Here is a 25605-nt window from a genome sequence, read left to right on the forward strand (position 1 = left end):
TTGTGGGCATATGCCTTCATTCTTTTGAGCTTTCCTTTGTGTAAATAGTTCAGTTTTTATTTTATTACAGGAATATTTTGTACAGATGCAGAGCATTTTGCTGTATGAAGTGGTGGGAATGGAGAAGTGATACCTTTGCTTGGTGTGAGAATAGACCCTTTTCTGCTGAAGTTGAGAGACGCAACAGAAGTGGCCTGCCTGATGATTCAGAGAAGGCTCTGGCCCCAAGGACTAACCTTGTTTTCAATGTGTTTGGTTCCTCCCAGCCTGCTCGCACGAGAGGAATCCTCCGGGAAAAGTGTTGGAAGGGCACTACCAACTGCTGGTGCGTGGCAGGTGGAGGTGTGCAGCACCGAGGCTGTGGTGTGCAGTTATATAGAAAAACTGGATATGTAGCCAGCCAGCCTTTCTTAGTGGAAAACTGCTGTCAAAACAGCTTCCCCTTGCCAGATTAATTGTTTTGTGCAAAATCGACTAGCTTTTGCTTACTTGCATACAACTCTCATTCTTTGGTCACTGAAAATCATTACTGCCTAGGTTTTGCCTTCATTTTGCCCTTTTCTTATCCCTTGGGGTGGAGTTTGTTGCTGGTTTAGGCAGTGAGCGCCTGCACTGGGTGTTGGGCAGCTCCACAGTGCGACAGGGTGTGGGGCTGCCCCCTAGCTCCCTCTGGGCATCATGGGGGCTGAGATGTGCTACAGACCAAGTGCTGCTCGTTCAGAGGAGCAGTTTATGCTTGGCAGGGAAGAGGGCTGCAGGGGACCCTGCTAGGGAAAACACTGCCACTGCTGATGCTGTGTGTTGCTGTTTATTGCCTGGGTTTTGGAAAGGTAAAGTTTTAGCCAGCAGTGCTTGCTGTGAACACTCTCGCCCTTTGTCCACCCTAGACAAAAACAAACTCTTACTCAGTGTAAGGCGGGTGCCTATCACTGCCCTCTGCCTCCACTCCTGCTAACTTGGAGACCAGAGAGCAATATGGTATTATATTTAGTAAAATCTGCTTCTGTAAGGATTGCATTTTATATACCAATGAATTCCAGTGGGATTTTGTAAATACTCCCCAGAAAGCCACATACAAAGGTGTCATCGGTCCAGGTGAATGAAGGGTGACATGCAGATCTGGCAGACGTGGAGGGACTTGCCTTGAAGGAGAGGAGGAGGTGAGGTGCTGGTTTTCCTGCAGAAAGCTCCCTGCGGTCCCTCCCCTGCATGTGTGCCTCTCAGCAGCCTCCTCTTTCAAGGGAAGCCCGTTCCCTCTGGCAGAAAAAGCATCTCCTCCTAAAATGTTGGATAACCTTGTGACATCCACTGGGCCCAGCTTTACAGGGAGGTTCCATTTCTTCCTTCCCCTTACCAAGTAATTGCTCTTGTTCAAAGCTAAGCCTTACACACACACACACACACACACACACACACACGGTGAGCTGACACTGCCCTCACAGCCACCTCCCCTTCCCATGGGGCCATCAGCCGGATCTGGCATGCTGGTGTGCCTGCATTCCAAAAGCAAGATGAAGGCAAAGCTGCCTTACTGCACGGTTTGTCATTTATTTCCCACTCCAGCAGTGATGCCTCCCCCACAACCCCTTCCCAGGCTGCCTTACACTCTAAATTACAGTCACAACTGGGGTCCCGTGGTGTGTCTGACACCCAGCCGGGAAACAGATGATCCAGGAATGTCTCTGCTAGCAAAAGCCAGACCTCGATTTTTCTCAGGGTATTTGCTCCTGGCTTGCGCTTCAAGACACAAGGTTTGTCTGAGACCTGGCAGGCTCCAGCCAGCGAGGGGCACCTGTTCCTCTCAACGCCATGTGAGGCAGGGGTTTTGGCAGCGACTCGTGCTTTCAAGATGTTGGGGAGCGAAGGGTTTCCTTGCAGCCTGGTGCCTTCCAGCTGCGCTGGGTGCAAGGAGCAGGAGGAGCTGCATGCAGCCCAGAGGCAGCGTGCTAGCAAACCTCCTGCGAATTTAGGTCATGTCAGCAAAGGGATTTTATTGACTGAAGCCACTGAAGAGTCTGTATATTTTTATTTTTTAATTGTTAAGCAAAATGTAAATATCTTTCTGTTGTCTGTTTGATGGTCTATTTTCCTAATGATTTCTCAGAATTTCTTACGGGCGTGAGAAATAGTTTTAATGCTTGTTCTGCAAATAAATCTATTTTTAATCTTTTTAATCTTTGTTTTGGTTTGATTTTTCTGGATTGTTTTTTTTTATTGTGTTCATGTAAGCAATTGAAGCCTTAAGTTTTAAAATGTGAACTTTGCCACCAGAGCACACCAAGGGTATGCAACTACTTTTTATCCTGGCGACACTGAACACTTCTTCCCTGAACTATGCTTTTGGAATTTGGAAATTCACTTGTAACTCTGTGGTACAGCATTAAAACATTTTTCTCGATACCCAAATAAATGACGCCTGGTTTTTGCCCTTACTTGCAAGCCTTCCTCCGTCTTCCACCTTGTTCCAACACCTGCTGAGTGTCCCGATCTCTGCAGGAGAGCCCTTCTTCTGGGAGATGCGTGTGTTAACTCTGCCCTTGTCTTTTGGGTTTGCTGAGACCGCTGGGATGATACAGAATTTGGGGAACTTGCAGCAGGCTGGGGTCTATGCTCAGCGCAGAGCAGCTTCTTCAGCTTCTTGCTGCTGACGTTGAGATGAGTCTCTCCCTGTCTTCTAGTACCAGTTCAGGTATTGAGTGGGACTTTTACTGGCCTGCAGTTTACCTAAAATTTATGCAGGTGGTGTAAGTTTTGCTGGCATTGCAAATTATGCTTGTCTCAGGAAATTAGGAATGAGGAGTTCTGCTGGTGGGGTTTTCCAGCGTTGGATCTGCAGAAGAACACTGAAACCACCAAGCAGGAGGAGTCTCTGTGTCCTCTGCAGCTTCCTGGCGTGTTGTGCGACAGAGGAGGCAGTGGCCCCACCAACACTGCTTTCCTTCTCTCAGTCCTGCTTCTTTCCACGACATCATCTGTGCTGAGCAAGTCAGAGGTGCAATGAAGAATCATCAGGCACATTCCAAGGTGGGATTTGCCCAACCCTCTTTTTAATCCTTGTGACAAAACCTGAGGAACTCTGTGCTCTCAGTGAGACAGCAGGTCAAGGGGAATGGGTGTTGGCAGCACACTGTGCACATTGGAGACCATATGCATTTGCTGCTGTGCCTGAACCACCAGCAAATGTTTGCCTTGCTGCATGCTGAAGCAGGACGCCGTCATAAAAACATTGCAGACCATGATCCCTGGTCTCCCAGAAGCCCCAGCCGTACAGAAAGCACCATTAGAAAATGAATCTGTGAGAGTTTTGGTCCAATTTGTAGCATGGGAACCATAGTCGGGTAATCCAACTAGCCAGCCCCACTACAAGGAGGCTGCATGGCTGTCTCGCTTCGGTCTTTACCCTTTAGTCTGGTTTCTGTGTGTACAGGCATACAGAAAGCACTGCAGGAGACATGGGTTTGTATGCGTCGGCCCATATGTGCGCTGGCGCATGTGTTTATTATCAGGAATATATTACACTTATCTGTACATCATAACTGAAATAATACAAACTCTTCCTGTAATCATTAGCCACATAGTAAACGGGACCACAGAACTCCTGCTGCGTGGGAAACTGTACAGAGGCTCCTCAGCGTGTCCATGGGACACAACCACCATCAGTGCAGAGACATAAAATACCTGATTTTGCACTTGATAGTTTTTCCTTTCCTCCCCCACATCCACCACCACTGCAGGTCTTTGCCACTGCGTACCTGCTGAGATACCCCCGTGTGCCGGCAGCTGCAGGAGGTCTCCCTACAAGGTCAATGGTGCTTTCCTACAGAATACTGGCACTTTCCTGCAGCTTTCCCCATGCCCCCTCGCTCCCTGCTGGCTATCCTGCCATTTCACGGCTGTTACCTGCTCCTGATGCCGGTCTCTGAAGCCCCTTTGGAGCAACTGCAGGCTGCTTTTATTGTTGCTGCAGCCTTCTGCATTGAATAAAGATTAACCAGCTCAAACATATCCCTTTCAAAGACGTAGGGGCAGTAAACCCAACTCAGCACTGGCAGCATACCCTGTCCTGCAGGTGGCCACCCTACCTTGGGGAACAGGAAAGCCCTGATGGCGACTGACTGTGGCATTCAGGACATCTCCAGTCCCTCAGAAGCAAAAGTTTTCTCTTGCTTATCTTCGAGCTGGGGTGGCCAAGGAGCAAGAATTAGAGATTCCCACATCTCTGGGAATGCTAAGCTTACCTTGCACGGTCAGAGCTCCCTGCGGAGAGCCGGGGTCAATGGCTCGGCCATGCACTCAAGGGGTTTCCATCCCCCTCCACACTTACTCCAGCATGCAGAGACAAGGAGGGGCAGGGCAGGGGAAGAGCAGGAAAAAGGAATGATCATTTTTGGGGGGCAGAAATCCATGTTTCTGGGCTTGCACCAGAAGGAACCACCCTTCACACCCCCTGCAGGGATGGGTTGCTGGGTCCCTTCTGGACAGGCAAAACTTCCTGCAGTTTGCTAATGATCGGGCAGGTCCCAGAGACCAAGGAAGAAACCAGTGAGAGGCAGGACTGGGAGGCAAAAGTTAGATGGGAAAGGGTTTGGCAATGGTACCAAATAATGGTGGAGCTGGGATCGGTCCCAGTTTTCCCACCATAAAAGCCCCACTCCCAATTCACTGCTGGAAGCATTTCTTGCATATGAACATAAACCAGCGAAGTGATAAGGAAAGCACCAGAAATAGAGGAAAAGAATGAATAAGCTAGAAGAGGACAGGCCCAGCCATCCCACTCTGGGCCAGTAATACGCTCTAGTGTTTAGCACGGAAAAGTTTAGATCAGCATCATGGTAACAACTCTGATTGTATTCTCTCACCCATTTTTAAAAAAGTTAAAAAGGAGGAACCTAGAAACTGCTGACTGACTGACTAGTCAGCCTGACTAATCTGGTGGCCAACAACAGAGAGATGGTGTTGGTGGATAAGAGATGAGCAACTGATGTCACCTACCTGGACTTCTGAAAGGCCTTTGATACAGTTCCACACAATGTCCCTCTCTCTAAATTGGAGAGATATGGATTTGATGGATGGGATATTCAATAAATAAGGAGATAACTCGATGGCTGTATATGAAGAGTTGCAGTCAAGGGCTCAGTGTCCAAATGGAGATCGGTGACAAGTGGTGTCACACTCTGGAGTCTGTACTGGGACCAGTACTCTTCAGTATCTTCATCAATGACACAGACAGCTGGATCGAGTGCACCCTCAGCAAGTTTGTAGATGATACCAAGCTGAGTGGTGTGGTTGGCAACCTCAGGGATGCCATCCAGAGGAACCTCAACAGGCTAGAGAGCTGGGCCTGTGCAAACCTCATGAGGTTCAACAAGGGCAGGTGCAAGGTCCTGCATGTGGCTTGGGGCAATCCCAACCACAAACATGGGCTGGGGGATGAGCGGATTGAGAGCAACCTCGCTGAGAAGGACTTGAGGTACTGGTGGATGAAAAGCTGGACATAGCCATCAATGTATGGCCCAGAAAGCCAACTGTATCCTGGGCTACATCAAAAGACGCATGGCCAGCAGGTCAAGGAGGTAATTCTGCCCCTCTGCTCTTGTGAGACCTCATCTGGATAACTGTGTCCAGCTGTTGAGTCCTCTGCACAGGAAAGACAAGGACCTGCTGGAGCAGGTCCAGAGGAGGGACGCAATGATGATCAGAGGGCTCTAAGACCTCTCATATGAATAAAGACTGAGAATTGGGGTTGTTCAGCCTGGAGAAGGTTCCAGGTTGACATTATTGCAGCCTTTCAATATATAAAGAGAACCTATAAGAATGATGAAGAGAGACTTTTTTCCTGGGTTCTGTGGTGACAGATCAAAGGGTAATGGTTTTAAACTGGAAGTGGATTTAAATTGGACATACGGAAGGAAGTAAGTAAGGGTGGTGAGGCACGGTAATAAGTTGCCTGGAGAAGCTGTGGATGTCCCACTCCTGGAACTGTTCAAGGTCAGGCTGGATGGAGTTTTGGGCAACCTGACCTTCTAGAAGGTGTCTCTATCCATAGTTGAGGGGGGTTGGAGCTGGATGATTTTTGAAGATTCCCCAACCCAAACAATTCTATAATCCTGCAATCTCGCTGTATCAGAATTATATGGGCAGACTAAAACATGACAATGCATTAGGTATTGCAGATAGCTGTGCACTTAGCAAATATGAAAGTGATTAAAATTGTACCTGGCAGGGAGGGGCTTTGTGTGCACATATGTGCTAGGTACCTATCCTACTTTCAGGTTTTACTTGCTGGACACACTAAAATCTAGTAAAGCATTTCAACAGTGGTAGTGTGGTATGATCTATTCTAACAAGATGCTCAGTTCAGTCAGAATCACAGTATCATGCAAAAGCTGCTACAAAAATAAATTTCTCTAAAAAGAGAAAAAAAAAAATCACCTTTTGTTTTAACGCTGTGAAACAGGCCACAGGTGCTTTGACAGTGATTGAAGCTGTATCTAAGCTGCAGTGTGAATCCTGAGTACTTCCCAGGAAAGCTGAAGCACAGTTCCCATCTGAGCAGTACAGCAGGGCTGTGCAATCCCACCTTTGCTCATGCAAGGTATGCTGGTGTCACCCCACCCCCAGGTAGGAGAGTCACCCTCCCTGCAGCCTCCTGCACCCCAGGGATTCACTGCACGTACCATCTCCTTCTTGCTTTGGCCCTGGTGCTCAGGGCAGGAATGCACGCAGGCTCTTGGCCCCAAGCTGGGTAGAAAAGCATCCCACAGATCTCTATTTTCTAAATTGCACTAGGGGATGTATTTTTCTTGCTAGCAGGGCCCGCGAGACCCCTGCAGCCCGTCCCACCCCAGCCACTCCTCCACCTCACCACCTCCTCAAGTGAGGATCACCCAAGCCTGGGTGAATTTTTTTTGCTTCTAGGTAAGGAAGTTAAAGGTAGTTTATCCACTTTTTTCCATGAATCTTAAAAGTGCTCTGTAACTTTGGGTAAGCTTTAGCAATGTGAAATAATACATGTATGTGGAAGGAAAGAAATTCTGACCTCATTTGCAGCCATGTAGTGGGCACCCATGTGCCCATGTGGTCTGTTTGGTGTTTCAGATGGGAGGAGGCTAAACCCCTAGCAGGTGCCTGGTATCTCATAATAATACCAAAAATCTCTTGGCCGGCAAAGATCAACAAGGATAAACAATTCATTTTCTGCTTCTTACTCATGGGACTTGAAATAAATCAGAATGGAAAGGAACCTACAGCCAGAGATTTGATTGTATTCAAACCAGAAAGATGTAAACTAAGATAAGATATAACTAGGATTTAAAGACACTAAACACATTGACCAGTAACCTCTATCGAATTTGCTAAAACCCTCAGGGAAGCTGTGGATGCCCCACCCCTGGAGGTGTTCAAGGCCAGGTTGGATGGGGCCTTGGGCAGCCTGATCTAGTGGGATGTCCCTGCCCATGGCAGGGGAGTTGGAACTAGATTATCTTTAAGGTCCCTTCCAACCCAAACTATTCTATGATTCTATGACTCTATGATTCTCATCTCTAGCCTATCTCCACTTACAATATCGATGCTAAGAGTTCAAAAGCAGTGAATGGTATGTGTATCTTATCTGGTGTTCAATGCAAAGGTGATGGTTTCAAAGGCAGTACTGTCTCAGAATTTCAAAGTCGCTGGTGTTCATGTTACATAGAGTACCACTTGGTGGTAATTTGGAAGGCGCTTCTACTTCTGTGTACCTTTCTTTTAGGTTGGGTATAAATATTCCTGGGAGGCTAAACAGAAATGCATTCTATTTTGATACAAGTCTTAGGCACGAGTTAGAAAACTGCTGACTGTAATGAAAATATATCAGCACTTAGTAGTATCCAATAATATAAAAAAATGCAATTCAGAGCATTTTCAACTACATATATATGTGTGTGCGTCTATATATAGGTATAAAGGTACAATACATACATGTATATAAACACAGACACATATACAGAAACAGTCACAACTAGAACTGTATTTGTAACTAACCTGAAATACTGCAGCAAAAGTTCATTCTGATGAACCGTTAATATAGTATTTTCCAGCTTTTGGCTCTAACCATAGGTAAAACATTAACACATCAAACTAAACATTTTGCTATCCTAACCTGCTGCTGTCCTAGCTTTTTCCTATCTTTTTTGGTACCCTAATCAACATGTCAGAACCAAGAGCTCCTATTTGGGAACTATAAGAGCACCCTGCCTAGTATAAAGCTATATGGCCACTGAGCATGCTTGCAGCCACAAGCCCTGGGTGCCTGTTGATGTTAATACTTCCTTGGATAGTAACACTTAGCAGACTGGAAATACAGAAAAGGCAGGGGACCTTCAACATGCTGGATCATCGCCGCAAGGTTCTGACTTTTGCTGGAGAGAAGCCCTCTGAGGAGCACTGATAAAGAGAAGTGGGCGATGTGGGTGCGAGTTTCTTGGGGCTTGTGGTATCTCCCTCCTGCAGCTTCCAGAGGAGCTCTTCGTTAGTCCTGCTGAGCCTCTTCTTCTCCTCCACTTCTTTCTCAACATATTCTTGAAGATTAGCATTCTCCTCTGACAATTGTCTGGAGAGGGAAGCAGGACAACACTTGTGAAGGCAGCGGCATTAAAGCAGCCAGCGCTGCACAAGAGGCAAGGCCAGACAGGAGCCCAAGAACCTCCCTCCATCCCATCCACCTGCCCCTAGTGCTGCAGCTCAGCTGCTGAAGCTGGGGCACAGTTGTCCCTGGGGCTCTGCACTGACTGCCAGGTGAGAAAAGCACCTCCACAAGTCATCCCTGCCTCCCAATGTCTGACTCCGCCTCCAGATGTGCCTGTCTGCTCTACACCTCTCTGAGGCAGCTCAGCTGCCAAAGCTTAGGTGAGATGCACCCCAGCTTGCTCTGTGGCCTCACACAACTGTCAGCATCATGCACAGCATGCAAAGGTGCCAAGGGCTTTGTGCATTGACCACGTACTCCAGACGCTTTTGAAATGGCCATTACCCTATATGAACAACAGAGTAAAAATCTGAAATTCCTAAAAGAAAAACAATAGCGTATTTGTTTCTTTATTTGTATACTTGAAGCAGAAAAAAAAATGCAGGATGACTGGTTTTAAGAGAAATGGGGCAGTGCAGGCAGACTATGGGATCTGATCGAGGTGTGTTAGCAACACCACGGTCCCAAAAGATGCATGTGGGAATACATGGCTGCCGCAGCCCCATTACACTTGAGCAGGAGCCAGGTCCTGATGTGATCAGCCAGGGGCAGCTCTGGGCATGTACCTAACCTGATTTACCGGCAACTTAGAATTTTACAGAGATAAAAAGGGAGGCACTTAACCTCTCTGCTAGGTATTTCCAGGGTTTAGCAGCAACTGGGTGTGGATTTTGGATCCCTACATGAAATTCTGCACCACTCCTTTTCTGGGTATAGTCTGAAGCCCATAGCAGATGTCATGGACCACTGGTCCACAATCTTTGTGTCATCAAAAGTCTCTGAGAGGGTGGGGTTGACATTTATGATTTTATTTAAAAAACATTTTAAAAGAATTTCTGGGGTTTTTTTGACCTCACTTCCTACTGAAATGGAGCTCAGGTAATCAATAATATGTGTGTTCTTCCTCCACTCCCTGAAAGTTTTGAACCATGGTTAGCAGAGTTGAAGGATTAAAAAACACAAGTTGGCAGAAATTTTCAGAAAGCTGCTTGCCTGGTAGAGGAGGAAAATCCTATTCATGGTCTCATTGGGGAACCAGTTACAGGATAAACTCACAGTCTAACAGGAACAAGGAAGTCCACATGGGAGTTCGCCTTGAACAAATACCTCTATAGGGAATCTCTTGTTTGACATGGAACTACTTCTTCTTTCACAGCGTCTAACAAGACAGGCCATAGGAGTTATACACAAAGCCCCATGACATCCTTTTCCAGCCAGCATTCATTGAAAATAATAATAATAATTAAAAAAAGCATGCCTTCTCTGCCTTTGTGTGGCTCTTAGTGTGTGACTGGCTTGTAAAGTTCATCTGGGCTTTGGGAACAGTCTAGTCACACCAGCAGAGACCTCAGAGCATGGCAAAGGTCTCAGCTCCCTCCTCTGTTTGGACAGAGGGTAAGCGCAGCCTCCAGCTCATCAGCACATATCAGCCTCTTTTACATTGGAGACTTAATGCTGCTTCCTAGAGGGATGGTAGGATGCACGGTATCAGTATCCTCTGAAGCCTCTCACACAACCGTGTTTGCAGCACTAATACACACTGCAATTTGTTGGCAGAGGCAGTTCTATGCATGGCCTGTAGGTAAGTAGGGAGACGTTTGAGCAGAGAAGAGCCTTGCAGCCAAATGCCTGCGTACACCTCATGCAGCGTTGCACGCGCTAATCACTTGAGCCTTGCACTGGGAATTTGCACTGTGTCACCTGATGTGACATGACTGGACACAGGCAGAGGCAGCTTCATGCCGCACAAGAGACACAGGCAGCTCGCACAGCCAGCAGTGCTGACATCCTTCAGCAAAGCCTCTGCCTTCAGCTCAGCCAACCTGTATCTGCCTCTGCTGCACCGCGGGGAGGGAGATGGACTGACGCAGCATTGCTGCTTGTAAAAGATACAGATGCCCATTCCGCCCCTCTTCATCATTTAGGCAGAAGAAGAGAAGCAATGTAAAAGCAAATGTGTTCTCTCTATGTAAGTTTGTATCTTGAGTTATATGTTCCAATTTTAGATCTAACTCATCTAGGGAAACCTTTATACCTAGCACTGCAGACTTATGACCAGATGTGTTTCTCTGCCAGGTTTTACAAATCACAGCCATAAAACCACAGAGGTCTGCAGGGTCACGCTGACATGAATCAAATGCAGTATAAGCTGCTTGAGTTGTGCCCTCAACTCATGTTAAAGCCACTTGGGCTATGCCAACAGACACCAGACACACTCTTCATCATGTTCATCTCTGGGGTGCTGGAAGCTATTATTCTTCAAACATCCCCAGTCCAAAGGACAAAAAAAATGCTGGTTGATTTGGAGGGAAAATTCAAGATGCTGGGAAGTCAGATGATTTATTCAAACACTTTGGGAAGTCCCAGCAGTGGCTCTGGGGAGCTCCTGTATCCACAGCTGGTGCATGATCTATGTGTAAGGCTCTTCTCTCTTCCTTTGTACCTGTCCTTGGCTATGATTTGAAACATCACCCCTCAGCTCCCCAGTGCCTGTGGGACACCCCTCCTGGCTGTGCTGCAAAGGCTGCCTTTGCTCTGGCTCCCATTCCTTCTGCTCCCTTCCCTCCTGTCACCGCTGCTGGGCTCACACAGCCACGCGGCACTCAAACTGCAAACTGCCAGAAATAGCCGTAATACACGCTGTTCCCCAGTAAGGGCAGCTCCCTCAGCTCATTCAGGCGTCGCTTCCCAGGCAGTGCTAGTGCAACAGAAAACAGCAGTTGGGATGGCTAATGCTGTCAGGAAATCTATGTTTTAATAACTCTGTCTTTAAACTGCTGACGCTATCCTTATAGCTGTCCCCAAACTTTTAATGTTGAAAATGACTGTCCTCAACTTTGACTTTCCAGGCTGACCTCAAATTCAGAATTTCTCTCAGAAGGTGTTCTTCAAAACCAACACCTACGTAGTTACAGACAAGAAGCAAAGCACTGCAGCCAGATGCTGGCAGGGAGAGGAGGGTGCTACTTGCCCAGCCAGAGGCAGGTGGCTGTGATGCGGATGCCAAGCACCAAACCAGGTACCTTGGTTGCTGTCACAGACATGGTGAGAGATTGCCACTTCCAGACCACAATTCATCCAGCCCAAAAGCAAGTGTCTCAAACTGGTCTAATGAACCAGACCTTAAGAATTCCTGGTTTTATTCCCCAAACACAGAAAAGCTGTGGACACCCATCTCAGACGTGTGTGTTACAGGTATTTACAATCAGGTGAAATGAATCACCATCCTCAGCCCAACCTGAATGTTAGTTCAAGCAATGCTGCCTTTTAAAAGCATCTACATACAAGACAGATTTTTTTCCGGTAGTTGAATGGTTAATGAAGGAGACATAAGAAAAAAAAAACCCTTAAAATTAATGCTGAAGGCACTGAAACTTTAAAGTCAGCTAAAACTTAAACTGTATTTTAGGCCAGTGGCAGCATCTCTGGTAACAATGACAGGTAGGAAGCTGGTGTGTTGGGACAAATTCAGCTCTAGCATCTCCCTCTGGTACCTCCTCTACCTGCAGTCTTTTGCCTTACAGCAGACTACAAACTCTCTGGGATAGGGACTGTCCTATCTTTCTCTGTGTCACCTAACACAAGAAGCCTTGTCACTCTTGTCAAGTTGCAACAAGGGTGCAAACATACAATGCAGATGAAAAAACTCACCAAAGCATAACCCCACCTGGGTGTCAGTGGCATCATTAGTTTATGTCTCCTGAAATTGCCCCATTTCCCATCTTTGTTACCCACTGACTAGCAGATCTCGGGGCACTGACTCTTTACCTGGACACCAATACATTTTCAGGAGGAAATAAGTTTCTCCCCTTCTGAAATAAGTGTCCGCCTTGGGCAGTTAAGACCTGTAGTTTTGTTTCAAGTTCAGACAGATTGCAAATATCAGCACAAACCTTGTTATGATAGTATTTTGCTCAATCCTGGCTCTCAGTTCTTCATTTTGCTGTTGCAGCATGGTGATTTTTTCTTCCAGTTTTAAATTTTTCTCAGCCTGCAAAAAAAGAAGATTTATTAAGTCTGAAGGAAGTCCAACACCTGATCCAAGAGAATTTTTTTTTTCTTTATCTTTGTCCCTAGAGCAACTTATAAAATTTGAGGATAGATGGACATGGTCATCTTGACTGCAGCTGAGACTTAGAGATCTGACTCACACAACATCATACTGGTGAAGTAAGTGGAATCATCAGCAGAGCACTGAGCAGAGGCAGAGCTGAACTAGTCCTTGCTTCTAACTGAGGAGGAAGGTCTTAGTCTTGTCCAGCACAAATAAAACATCTTTCTTGGTGGTGTCTCTTCATCCTTTGGGAGTCAGCATTACCAGCTATTGCACTTGGATGGGGAGCTGGTGGCACTTGGGGAGCATGGGGATGCCCATCATGCAAAGGATACTGTGGTGTGAGTGGTCAGTCCAGCGATGAAGGATTGTGAACGTGGTATTACATGTATCATCCAGCTCAACTAACCTCATTGGACATAAATACCTGGTGTGCAACCTCTAGGATTATGAATTCCCAGTTATGGGGAGGAAAGACTTACCCTCCAGGACATTATGATTATGTCCAGCAGCAGCCTTAGACTCCTGCTGCATTCACACAAGGTGGGCTACCCTTTGGAGATACTTCTCTCCGCTGCTGACAGTGTAGGCTCAAATGACAGGCTTGAAGTCGACATTTATCTTTAAACTACATTAAACTTTAAACTAAACCTAAGTGATATAAATTCTATCCCAAAGCATAGGTAGCTTTTCCTCGGGACAGTTCAAGGATAGAGTTTCAGGATGCCAATAACAGTGTATTAAAACACCAGTAAGATGTTTACAGGCATGTGTCACAGCCTCATATGCCACATTTTTCCGGAATTTTTTATTTGACATACTTATCACCTTAGTTCTTGCTTTTTCTGCACTTTGAGTTTTGCTGAATTCAACACTTTTGTAAGAAAACAAGATATCAGAGGGTAACCTTATGTCTGTGTGAGCCTAGTTATTGAATTTCCCAGCCTTTTATAAAGAATCAAAATGATGTGCACTGGAGTTAGGAGTAACTCACACTTTATGGCAGAGGCATCAATTTTGTGCAGTGGTTTCCAGTCTATGCAGGTTACCATAAAGGATACTCCTGATTCTCAGATATTCTAGCCTATCCCAGTATCTTTAATTAGAGCAGAACAAGAATTCTAGCTCCGTTTTGAAATGCTCTGAAAGAGGAATCAACATCATTGGCACCTTCTCTGCTCCCTCAGTAGTTTTAATACATAGTAACAATGACAGCATGAAACAAGGGAGAACCGTCTATTTCCTTCCCTCCCCACTGCAATTCCCGCTCTATACCTCTGCTCTCCTTCTTCCTTCATTTCCAGCCTCCTTTTCAGCAGACAAAGAGCCAAGCCTGGCCTTGTTTCTGAAATGCCCTCCTGCTCCCTTGTGAGGCATCCAGTCTTTCAGAGCCTTTGGACGTGCCCTGTAGATGTTCTGGCACTTAAAAAGGTAGATCTTTAAACACAAAGCAGTTGTGCCTTTGGACCACAGTAGACCCAGTGTTTTACTTTTATAAAGGGCAGGAGCAGGGCTGTGTGCTGTTATGTAGTTAATTAGCAAAACCAGCTAAATGACCAGGAATCATGGGGGCTGTTGGTTTTGGGTTTGATTTTTTCTTTCTAGTATAAAACTCCATCGCACATTTTGAGGTGCTGGCATATCTTCGGGAGCAGCGTGTCGGAAGGAGCACGGTTAACAAGCGTTGGTTGTAAAGAGGCACTTTTCTCTACATCCACATATTCAAGCATCTGCTCAGCAAAATAATCACAAGTTCTTGAATTTCCCCATAAATGGAAACAAATCTTGCTGAACGCTGTGCTGAACCAGCTGTCCTGGCTCCACTTTTGAAGTAGTGCCTCATTCTGCCACTACAGTGTAAGTTCGTTGTCACTGTAGGTTCTGTCTTAAAAAAAAGAATCCCCTTTCCAATAAAAATGTAATTGATGGTGAACTGGGGAGTTCTTTGTTAGGTCTCCCCACAAGCAAAGGATGAGAAAACAGTGAAGGCTGCAGAAAAGCGTTACTTCAGGGCTGGAGAGAGCTTTCCTGCCTTGATAGGGACTACTTGCTGAATATTGCCAATTCATATTTGTTGCTGGGAGCTCCCTAAATGCCTGCATGAGTAGTAGCAAGACACACATGGCTCAATCTTCCTCCACTTTCCTTCTCTAGCCCTAAATGGTTACTCGACTCCTGTAGGCGTGTATGGTGCCATCTGGAGTACTTGGAGCCCTGAGTAACACAAAGATCTTCCTCCATTATTCCTACACCACTTGCCTCACTGTCTGACTTAGTAGGCTAAGCAGGTAAGGCATGAAAAAGCAATACAGATCAATGGATGTGTGAGAGAAATCAAGGGTATCATGGGTAGGTGATGTGATGGGAAAAGATTCCAACTTTGGAGTGAAAATCTGGGACATGATAGAGTAGAAGCAGCTGTGTAGGTTGACAATGGAACAACAGAACTTATAGCAATTTATGAACATCTTATACTGTGTCTTACCCCAATAGCATGTTGGGGTTTTCTCACCCCTTTTAAGTTCACCTTCTGTAACCAAACTTTTACTTTATTACCTCTGTGATGTATCCTCTGCAGGAAAAATGAAAACTCACCTGTTTCTCTAGCTCAATAATCTTAATCTCCTGCTGGTGAATCTGACAGTTCTTCATTTCCAGAATATGTTTTAAGCTCATCAGATCTTTTTCTAAGTGCAGATAGGGAGCTTGTACCATCTAGGAAACACACCAGTGATTTGGACATCTGTCAGCCATAAATGCACCTTTAGCCACAAGATAAAATTTCCTCAACATACCCAGTGGTCTAGAAGTCTCAGTGATGTGAAAAACAACAGGACTCAGGCCTCCCCAGCCCATCTGAACCCTGATAACTCTCCTAGGCCATCCTTGTGGCTGGATAGGCAACAGTGCTTTTCTTTTGACCAATCTCATGGCTAGAAGGATGGGATGCCAAGTTGTTCAGCAGCCTCATTCCTATGCATAGCTTGGGAACTACATGAATTGTTTAATGACTGTGTAAGGGATTATTGGCTTGGTAAAAGTACGAACATAAAACTGAGGAAACAGGGCAAGGGGGCTGGAGGTGAAAACTACAGTGTTCTGCCTTGTCTGCACCACTGCACCACAGTGCCTGTTAACAAAGATCAGATCTGGTGGGAAAAAGTTCCTCCTCTGCTCAAGAACTTCAGATGTAGGGGATACTAGGGTTTAACCCAGGGGCAGAAGATGCACTCTGAATTATACTGATGAAATATTGTCTCTGGCTTCAGCTGCTCTGTGTTTCTCCCAGAGTAATTCACTCCAGTGAGCTGCCTGGCAGTACTTGGCATTAACATCACTGTGACACAGCAGAATTTGTCCTTTCATGTAAATTAAATACTGTGGTGGAAGTGGAAAGGGACTGATGCTACCTGTTTCACGTGGCCAAGCCCGTTTCAGACATTTGTGCTTCTTTCCTAAGGAGTTCTCTCACTTAAAAACTCGCTGAGACCCTTTGCTCAACGCCCTATTTTCATTGACTGTCCCCTCTGTCATGTTTACATAGCTATCCATGGGGTTGTGCTGTGAACACCCTGAAATGCTCAAAGTTAAAAGAAAACTCTTCTAGGAGGGTCATTTCAGGGTTATTTCATTTCAGATAAATAATTGCGGTAAATAAGCAGCATGGCTTATTTAGACAGCAGCAGAATACATATTTCATATGACAGGACTGTCCCATGCAAGTCCAGAAAAAAATAAGATATTACAGAGGATGTCAAAGAATTTGGTTCAGAAGGCACAAAAAAAATCCCCAAAACCAAACCTAAATGTGAAAAGACAAAAGTAAAGAGGAAGAAAGGAAAGAAGAGTAGACAGCAGTAAGGATGTAATAGATGGAATGTTTCAGAAACAGAGCTACAAGTGCTGGGTAAAAGAATGAAAAAAAAGAAGGAAACTCAGAAAATGATGGACCTAGGCTAAGATTTCTGACTCCCCCTCATAGCTCAAGATTTGCGGTCTCAGTTAGGACCTGCCCCTCTAGGGTAAGGATCTCATTGCTATCCACTGAATCCTGTGATGTGAATCATACTTAGAAACATGTATTTTGATATCTTGATGACTGTATAGTTATAGCTGCCATTTACCTTTAGTTGTTCATCAGTGGTTTTCTTCAGAGCCTCTTCAAATCGATCTGCTTTGGCCTTAAGAGATTGGTTCTGGAAGGTGAGGGTGTCTATCTGGTCCTGGAGAGAAGATACACCAATTGTGTTACCACCCCTCTTACATTCATACAAGTCAACCTGCACAGTGAAACCACCATGGGATCTGAACGAGGCTTAGAAACCCCGGTAAAGTGATATTTTTTATGTAAAGCCACTTAAACATACAGTGGGGATTTTATCAGGGAGTCGTGAAACCCCTGCAAGGCCTATAGCTGACTGACACTGGCTGGCACTAGTTTATGAAATGTCTTTGATATTAAATCACCCCATCTTATTGGGTGAGAGCGAGCATGTGCTTCCTTGAAAAAGCTGGCATTTATATCACTGAGACCATTTATGTGATTTCTAGAGTCTGATATGCTACCCCTGCCATCCCTGCTTCCTTCACCCTTCTAGGCTTCCAACATGGTAACAAGCTACAGTTAGTGGTGCAGACTTTAAATGATTGTTGTTTCACCTCAGAGCTACACACAGGAACAACGTGTTATTTAGGCACTCATTTTTCTGTTACCATCAAAGGCATTCCTGTTACCTGTCTATATAAAACATCCATAAAAGTCACAGTAGCTGTGAAACTAGTATTCTTATCTTTCATACAGGTAATATCTTGGCAGCAACATTAAATAAGTGCTTATTGCAAAACTGCTGACATGCCTTGAACTGTCACAGCTGCACGAGGAAGGCAGTGACAGTTGGGGCCTGCAACAGTATGTGCTAGTCAGAGGTTTTAAAAGTTGTAATTCATCTTTGCCTACAAAACCAAACAGAGTTTAAATTATTGTTGGCATCTTTCCTTGTTCACAGAAGAATTTTCAAACTTAGCATGAATCACAGGGGCATGTTTCTACCCTCATCTCCTTGGGATTTCTTCATCGAGAGAGTGAGAACAGCATGGAGTTATTAGAAGGACTGAACAAGCCATGATGATCTTGAGCTTGGTGTTAAATAGTGGGATGTGGGGGTTATGATGTGCAGGGCTGGCCCTGGCCCGCCATAGCCTGGCTACGCAGCAGAACCAGTCCTGGAGCATCCCTTTTCAGGGACCGCATTGCCTTCTGGTGGAAATGGGAGATGTCTACACCTCAGGACCAGCTTCCCTGCATTTAGACAGAGAGGAAGAGTTTAAAACACAGGGCCAGGCAGGGAGAAGTCTGCATTTCTGAGCCTTGAGGATATCTGCTGGAGGGTACCACGTAGACAAAGTGATGCTCACAGCCACTGCAGGTGCTGGAGCTCTCCACACCATGCAAGTAAGAGCTCAACTTTGCCTCTTGTGCTGGGCCAGCAGTTGACTGGGTCAACTTTTGCTTTGCTTTGTCCAGCTGACTTTTTCTCCCTTTAGATTTGCCCTCTCCCCTCTTTTAGCTAGTCAGTATTTTGCTGAACCAGTCAAGGGGTAGGAAAAAAACCTGAGGGAGCACCTATGCTGCTAGATCCCAGCGCAGACAGGTGGAGGACAAGAAGAGCTATAGAAGAAGCAATGGCCTGGTGCACGGGCAGCTGGCAACAGGGCTGGGGCTGCCCAATCAGCTGCTCCACAACATCATCACAGGGGAAATAATGAAACTGCTAACCTGGAGTGACAGCCGCAGTTTTTCAAAATTCTCTTCTAATTGCACCTTTTCCAGTTTGTGAGCAGTATTCAGGTCTGGGGAGGACACACAGACATGGCATTGCTAAGTGAAGTCCAGCAAACCAGGGTCCAAGAGCACAGACATCAGGAGCCAAGCGCAATTCAGGATGCAGTTTTATGGCACGGAGGTTGAGTAGTAAACTGGTAGCAATATACTCTATGACTTCAGGTAAATTGTTCTGAGGATCAAGATTTCATGAATCTTCACTGGTTGCAGGTGCCTCTATTTCTACATGACCAGCTTCTGATTTTTCAGAACTGCTCAGAATTCCCTGCTCCAGGGGGAGCTGATCTGAAAAGCTTCAGTCTGAAAGTGGGTCATTTAGCAGGTCAGAATGAGCATCCCCAAATACAAGATTTTTACATTAAATATATTTAAAAGCTTGAGTTGAAATTTCTTTAGGGAGCTTGAAAGGTGACCAGCAACTCAAGTGCAAAAATGCAAATGACAGTGCTTTTCCAGGAGCTGTGGCAGGTGACCTGTGAGGTTTATTCTATTAGTGAGACTGACAGAGGCCGAAGACAAAAAATGTCCTCTGTTTATATTACATGACTAAAGGTTTCACTACTAGAACAACTCACTCTGGACTTAATAATAACCAAAAGTTTAATAAATGAAGTGTAATAAAGTTTTAATCTCTTAACAAATAGCATCAAACTATCATTCAGTACAGTAGTAGTACGTAGCTTTTTAGAATATGGACACTCTGCTTCTTGTGTCTTTACCCTGAGTCCCCTGGGGTTCTTCCCTCTAACCATTGCTTACTAACCACAATAACAGCAGTGACAATACTAACAGCTTAGTGTCCTGTACAGTGCACTAGACAGCAGCTGCTGCAATGCCTTTTCTATGCACAGGAGGGCATTTCATGCATGCTCCAGAAGCAGGGATCACAAACATTCGCCACCAGAGCCTTGATAAACCACTCTCAAGTTTTATAATAAGAAAATACTAACAAAAAATGGACAGATAAAAACATCCTCAAGCAGGGAACAGCTCTTATTTTTATTTTCAAAATTGTATATGTTCATTTAAAAACGGTATGCCAAATACCAGCTCTGCCTACAGAAGAGGAGAACAGTTTATTCTCAGCTCATGTTATGCTCTTGACCGTGTCTCCAATTGACACAGTGCAGAGCTAAGCAATATGGCTTGGTTTGGGAAGAGTTGTAGGAAAACTTCCAGAGCTATTTAAGTCTAGACTCTTGTGCTTACGTGTAAAAAAATCAAAAAGATTGAGGGAGATTGTACAGATAACTGTTAAATGTCAGCTAAAGCAAAAATATGTGTTTAAATACTGAACTTCTAGGGAGGAAGCTGCTCTGCCTGCAGCAGAGGAATCAAATCCCATGGAAAAAATGTAACACAAAATAAAGATAACAGTGCTGATTTGCACCAGCATGTGCCTTGGGTCTGCTCAGCGTGGGTGTCTTGGGTCTGCTCAGCATGGGCAGATGCTCGCTACTGAAAATGATGTGCAGTGTAGATATTTACACACCTAAAATCTGAGGTGTTCAATGAGTTCTACCCTCCTGAGCATCCAAGGGTTAGGCTCTTGAGAAATGTAAGTGGAAAGTGAGGTGGAATTTCGACTCTATGTACAGCAACCCATAAAGAAACCCTTATCTTTAGCCCAAAGACCCCTCAAGTAGTCTCAGGTCCAAGCTGGAATGCTGTACACACTGCACACAGCTCTCCTTCACTCCTAGCATTAATATGGTGCAGCACCCCACGTGAAAGCACTAGGGCAACACAAATTTTCTTTATTATTTGCTCTGGAGGAGGGAAATTCAGGTTTACACAATCTCACAACAGTGCTAACTCCTGCTCTGGAATAGCTCTGCAGCCATTGGGTTGTCTCTGGCTTACCTTTAATCTTGCAGTCATTCTCATCCTGCAGTTCTGTAATGGCGACTATGTGGTTATTTTCTAACTGTAACACTGCAGCTTCGTGTACAGCTTTGATATCTTCCACCTGTTGCAACGACAATGAACGGAGACACAGACTCACAATTAGACATGCTGCAGCACGCTGATAAACCACTGCTAGAGAGCTCCAGTGAGCTGGAAAAAGTAAAGGGATTTATTAAGCGTAACACTTCCAGCACCTGAGCCAGATTTATTCATTATGAAACAGGCATGTTGATGCCTTGAGTAGTAGTACATAGTCACTGCTGATAGTACTGTTATTTTTTAACTTAATGGTGATAAAAGAGGTACATAAGAAAGCAAAATGCCAGAAAGCCCCCAAGCGAAGAAGCCATTTATGAAATGTTCAGAAATCACAACATTCCATTAATTTAAATTATATCGATGCCCTGACTCCTTCTGATGGTCAGATAAACATGCACAGTTCTGAGCCACTCTGGTTTTTGTCTTCATGGCACTTTCATCATAGAATCATAGAATCACCAGGTTGGAAGAGACCCACCGGATCATTGAGTCCAGCCATTCCCACCAATCTCTAAACCATGCCCCTCAGTACCTCATGCACCCGCACCTTAAACACCTCCAGGGAAGGCGAGTCAACCACCTCCCTGGGCAGACCGTTCCAGTGCCCAATGACCCTTTCAGTGAAGAATTTTTTCCTTATGTCAAGCCTGAACCTTCCCTGGCGGAGCTTGAGGCCATTCCCTCTCATCCTGTCCCCTGTCACTCGGGAGAAGAGGCCAGCTCCTTCCTCTCTACAACCTCCCTTCAGGTAGTTGTAGAGAGCAATAAGGTCTCCCCTCAGCCTCCTCTTCTCAAGGCTAAACAACCCCAGATCTCTCAGCCGCTCCTCGTAAGACCTGTTCTCCAGCCCCTTCACCAGCTTAGTCGCTCTTCTCTGGACTCGCTCCAGAGCCTCAACATCCTTCTTGTGGTGAGGGGCCCAGAACTGAACACAGGATTCGAGGAGTGGTCTCACCAGTGCTGAGCACAGAGGGAGAATAACCTCCCTGGACCTGCTGGTCACGCCGTTTCTGATACAAGCCAAGATGCCATTGGCCTTCTTGGCCACCTGGCCACACTGCTGGCTCATGTTCAGTCAGCTGTCGACCAACACTCCCAGGTCCTTGTCCTCCAGGCAGCTTTCCAGCCAGGCTTCTCCCAGTCTGTAGCACTGCAATGATTTTTATTGTAACATCTTGAATTAACTTCCATGCAAAGTGCCAATGAATTAGTCATACCTGTGAAATATTTATTTCCATTGAAATTATTATCAGTGGGTATGTAAAATGAATTGCAATCTGTCACACTTTTACTTGAGAGAGCATCCAACAAAGTAGTCACTACTCAAATTCCCATCTCCTCTTGATTAATGTATTTTTCGTCCACATCCAATAAGCTGATGAAAGATATGACAGCATCTCTTTCAGTGCAGACACAAGAGTTTTCACGTTGTGTGGAAGTAAGCAAGATGACAGCAAAGCCACAGAACTTTTTCCTAGTATCATATTGAAGACAGAAATAGGTCCTGCTGCTGCAAACTGCACCACACACCACACAGCCATCATGGGAACGGAGGATGCAGTTAGAAGTGGGCTGTGGGCAGCCTATGTTCCAAACCTGATGGGTTTGGGACTCCTTCAGTACGTTGTTTGTTAATAGGCTTGGCTAAAGGCAAAGTGAGATCCCTAATGATGGTGTTTTGATATAATACAGTGAGAAGTTGTGATCAAGGTTAAGTCAGTGGTCCAGAGTGGTTTCTGAATGCAATGCATCTATTTGCTTTTCTGGGTTTTGTAGTCACAGTGATCTTATTCTCTACGTTTAAGACTTCATCTGTGATATCTGGCAGTGCAGAGGATCAACCTATTTTACTTTTACAATGCAACAGCTGTTCACTGCAAAGTGACTTGACTTTAAACACCTTTTTCCTCACTGTTACATTATACAATGACAGAAAGTTACAGCAGCTGAGCATGTCTTGACTGGAATGTTATTTTCCTGCACTGAACTGTCAAACATGTTAGATTGCCCAACAGAAGCAATACATATGTGTTAGATTACCCAACAGCATGCTTTTTGAATGAAAGACAGGTATTTAACATGGAATTTAAAATTATCCAAACTCATTCTCATAGTGTATTGGAGTGGTAAAAAACTGTTTGCAAAATAGCGGGGTCTCAGCCTGCTGATCCATTGTATGAAAGAGCTGGGAAGGGGAGGCTAGATGACTTGATGGGCTACTAATAGCATAGGGACTATCACTTGACTTCTCCCAGAGCACGATGCCCTTGTATATGATGTTTGTGCACTGAAACCTCATGAACAATGCTATGTATTTACTGTGCCCTTGCTTAAGTCTTTATTCATACTCTAATTGCTTCTCAGCTGAGTAGCACCCCATAGGAATTATTATGCCTAACTCCGATGCCTTCAAAAGGTGAAGGGGTCTCCTTTTGCTGCCTGCATCCTTGGCAGGTTATTTATCGATAAAGCCAATTAAATATGTTTCAAATGGTCTGCAGAGATTTTCTGTCTTTTGTGTGTTTCATATCCACATCCCAAATGATTCTTTTAAATCTTCCAGTGTGACCTCCTGTCTGCAGTTTTTCATAGCACATAGTCTACTTAGCACTGGGAAGAAAATCTCTGGGATGCTAATTCCAACTTCACCACTAATTTACTCTATAGCCTTGATCAACTCACTTAACCTGTGTAATGATTATTTCTGGCTATAAAAAAAAAGCTCAGGTGGGACTTTCAAGGCTTAATATAATAAAATCAAGAGGAGGCTCTACTGGGAGAAGTTCAATAAATTGGTGGACAAAACAGCTTGAGCTGAACAGCTTAATCGAGAAACACTGGCAAGCCAGGATCACGACCTTTATATTGCAATTTCCTTAGCTGTAAGGAGATATGAGAAATATTGAGATGCATTGACACATGAGCGGTTTGTGAGGAGTTTGGCTCTCATGCTCTGCTATTCTGAAAGAGCTGCCTCACCTCCTCAGACAGCTGAGCCTCCAAAATCTGACAGCTGTGTATCCAAAGAAACATCAGCTACCTGACACTAAACTAACAGTGACTACAGCAACACAGCATGGAAGACTATGTTGTGACTGAAAACCATGGAAGCGGGATGACTAACTTCAAGATTAGATGTGTGGATACAGAAATACCTGCAGATCCACAGTTAAAAGTATTTTGCTGTTATTGTCTTCATGAACACAAGATCAAACTTTCCCATGCACCTGCACAAGTCAAGGACAAGGCTTTTCTCGTGTCCAGTGAAAGAGCTCTTTAGCTCGTGGGTTAGCTGGCTGGCAGCAGTGCCAGCTCAGCAGCATCAAAACTGAATGATTCTGATCCCTTGAGTAAGTTTGCTCATTTTGGCAGGCTGTGATCTGGGCACTTCTCTTCCTCTCATCAGGGGAAGGAAGAAACAGAAGATTACAAACCCTTTGGGTCAGCAGTTGTTAGGGATCCTTATTCCTTGTGCACCGTGATTCCTAGGCTAACAAAGTTCTCCATTTCCTTGGGCAAGAAACGTTGCTGCTGAGCAGTTTCCCAGCTTAGCTTGTCAGCCTCCTCCATTCCGAGAGCACTGAACCCAGGAAAACTGCTAAACTCATCATGAGATGCTAACAGAACCACAGACTGAAAAGATGAGTTTAAACTCAGATACTAGGGTCACAGCAACACTTACAAAACAACAGAGAGAAATGTTTGTGTTATCTTCATTAATTCAAGGAACAAAGAGCTCTGGAGCAAATCAAAGGGCTGAAGAAGAGAACTATTTGCCCACAGAGAGAAAAATGTCTTTCCATTTCTTCTGTGTGGTGATGAATAGGTTCACAATAGATGAGAACAAGAGAGAAATAAGTATACTTCTAGTCAAGTCCTGTGGTGAACTATATCGCCCTTTCTTGCACTGATCAGCTAGAGGGGAAAAACCCACCATCCATTCTGGTCGTTCTGTGAGCTTGCAGAAACTTTTCAAATAGTAGCAGAAATAAGCCATAAACTATCTTAGCAAAAACTAACTCATGGAACAAATTCCTTCACAAATGCTAATGCCTGGTGATCCAGAAGAGGTAAGGCTTGCATCCAGAGCTAATATCTTCTACTATGAAAACCGGCACACTGACACAGCAAAAGCCAAAAAAAAAAAAAGGCTAAGGCTTTTGGGAACACCACCCCTCCTTCATATCAGAAATAAATCGAACACTGGCCAGCTGTGACATGAGTGACCTGAAAGTGTCACCATCTTGGGTTTTACTTGCACTCTCATCCCAAGAATTTTTACAGTACATCAAGCATTGTCAGTAAATGATGTAATTTCTCTTTTTACAAGTAGCTGACCTTAAAGACAGTGGCTGCTGTCTCTGCTGTGCTGTGTTGGTGATCTCCTCTCTCGTGAGCTCACTGCAGGCTGGCTGCTTTCCCTGCTTCCTGGAGGTGCCTCAGCTATAGGTGCACAGTGCTGCACCCGCATTTAGCTTTTAAATGATCTAAATTAGCTCAGACACAGGCTATGCTGATGGGATAAGTTTACTTCTGAGCCCAGCTATTGCTGTCATTGTCCTTGGGAACTGCATGGGACACGCCTGCAGGCTGCACCCCATTGCAGCACCTGCTGTCAGCCCACTCCCTGGGCAGGGAGCAGCAGCTCTAGAACCCTAGCCACAGGCTCCTGCTTCAGGCAGTAGCCCCAAAATAAACACTGTTGATATCCTGTGATACAGAGCATGCAAAGATAAAACCTTCTCCTCAGCCTCTAGTCATATCCATGCATCGCACAGACCACATCTGCACTGCACTGCTGCTGCCAATTTACATTGCCTCAGAGAGTGAAAAATCCGCCCTCCACCACCTCCAGCTTCTCTGGTCACTGGCAAAATCCCCCAGGCTGGACAGGACAATGCTGGCAAGCAGGGAGGATGCTGGCTAGGCTCATGTTTTGCAGATGACTGGTCCTTGTGCTGCATCAGATGCCTGGGTGGCATAACCATAGCAGTGAAGGCTGCGGCACATCAAAGCCTGATGGCACAGATTGCAGAG

At 45.2% G+C, this 25605-nt stretch overlaps 2 protein-coding genes across 5 annotated transcripts in view; one reads left to right on the plus strand and one right to left on the minus strand.

The window, feature by feature from the left end:
* MTUS2 (microtubule associated scaffold protein 2) overlaps positions 1–25605 on the minus strand; it is a 738607-nt gene that overhangs the window by 422066 nt on the left and 290936 nt on the right. For 2 of the 4 annotated variants that reach the window (XM_069882854.1, XM_069882861.1), the window contains 6 exons: positions 20485–20590; positions 18556–18629; positions 16904–17002; positions 15375–15494; positions 12619–12716; positions 6657–8590 (listed from right to left, as the gene is read on the minus strand). In XM_069882854.1, the coding sequence (XP_069738955.1) occupies positions 8374–8590; positions 12619–12716; positions 15375–15494; positions 16904–17002; positions 18556–18629; positions 20485–20590 (714 nt within the window). In that variant the 3' untranslated portion in view covers positions 6657–8373. Of the gene's footprint in view, positions 1–6656; positions 8591–12618; positions 12717–15374; positions 15495–16903; positions 17003–18555; positions 18630–20484; positions 20591–25605 lie in introns of those variants that run through there. The other 2 variants (XR_011339664.1, XM_069882874.1) reach the window with 2 other exon arrangements.
* SLC7A1 (solute carrier family 7 member 1) overlaps positions 1–25605 on the plus strand; it is a 214431-nt gene that overhangs the window by 44785 nt on the left and 144041 nt on the right. The gene's annotated exons all lie outside the window — the stretch shown is intronic.

The sequence above is a fragment of the Phaenicophaeus curvirostris genome, chromosome 1 (genome assembly GCF_032191515.1).
Source record: "Phaenicophaeus curvirostris isolate KB17595 chromosome 1, BPBGC_Pcur_1.0, whole genome shotgun sequence".
NCBI classification, from domain to species: Eukaryota; Metazoa; Chordata; class Aves; order Cuculiformes; family Cuculidae; genus Phaenicophaeus; species Phaenicophaeus curvirostris.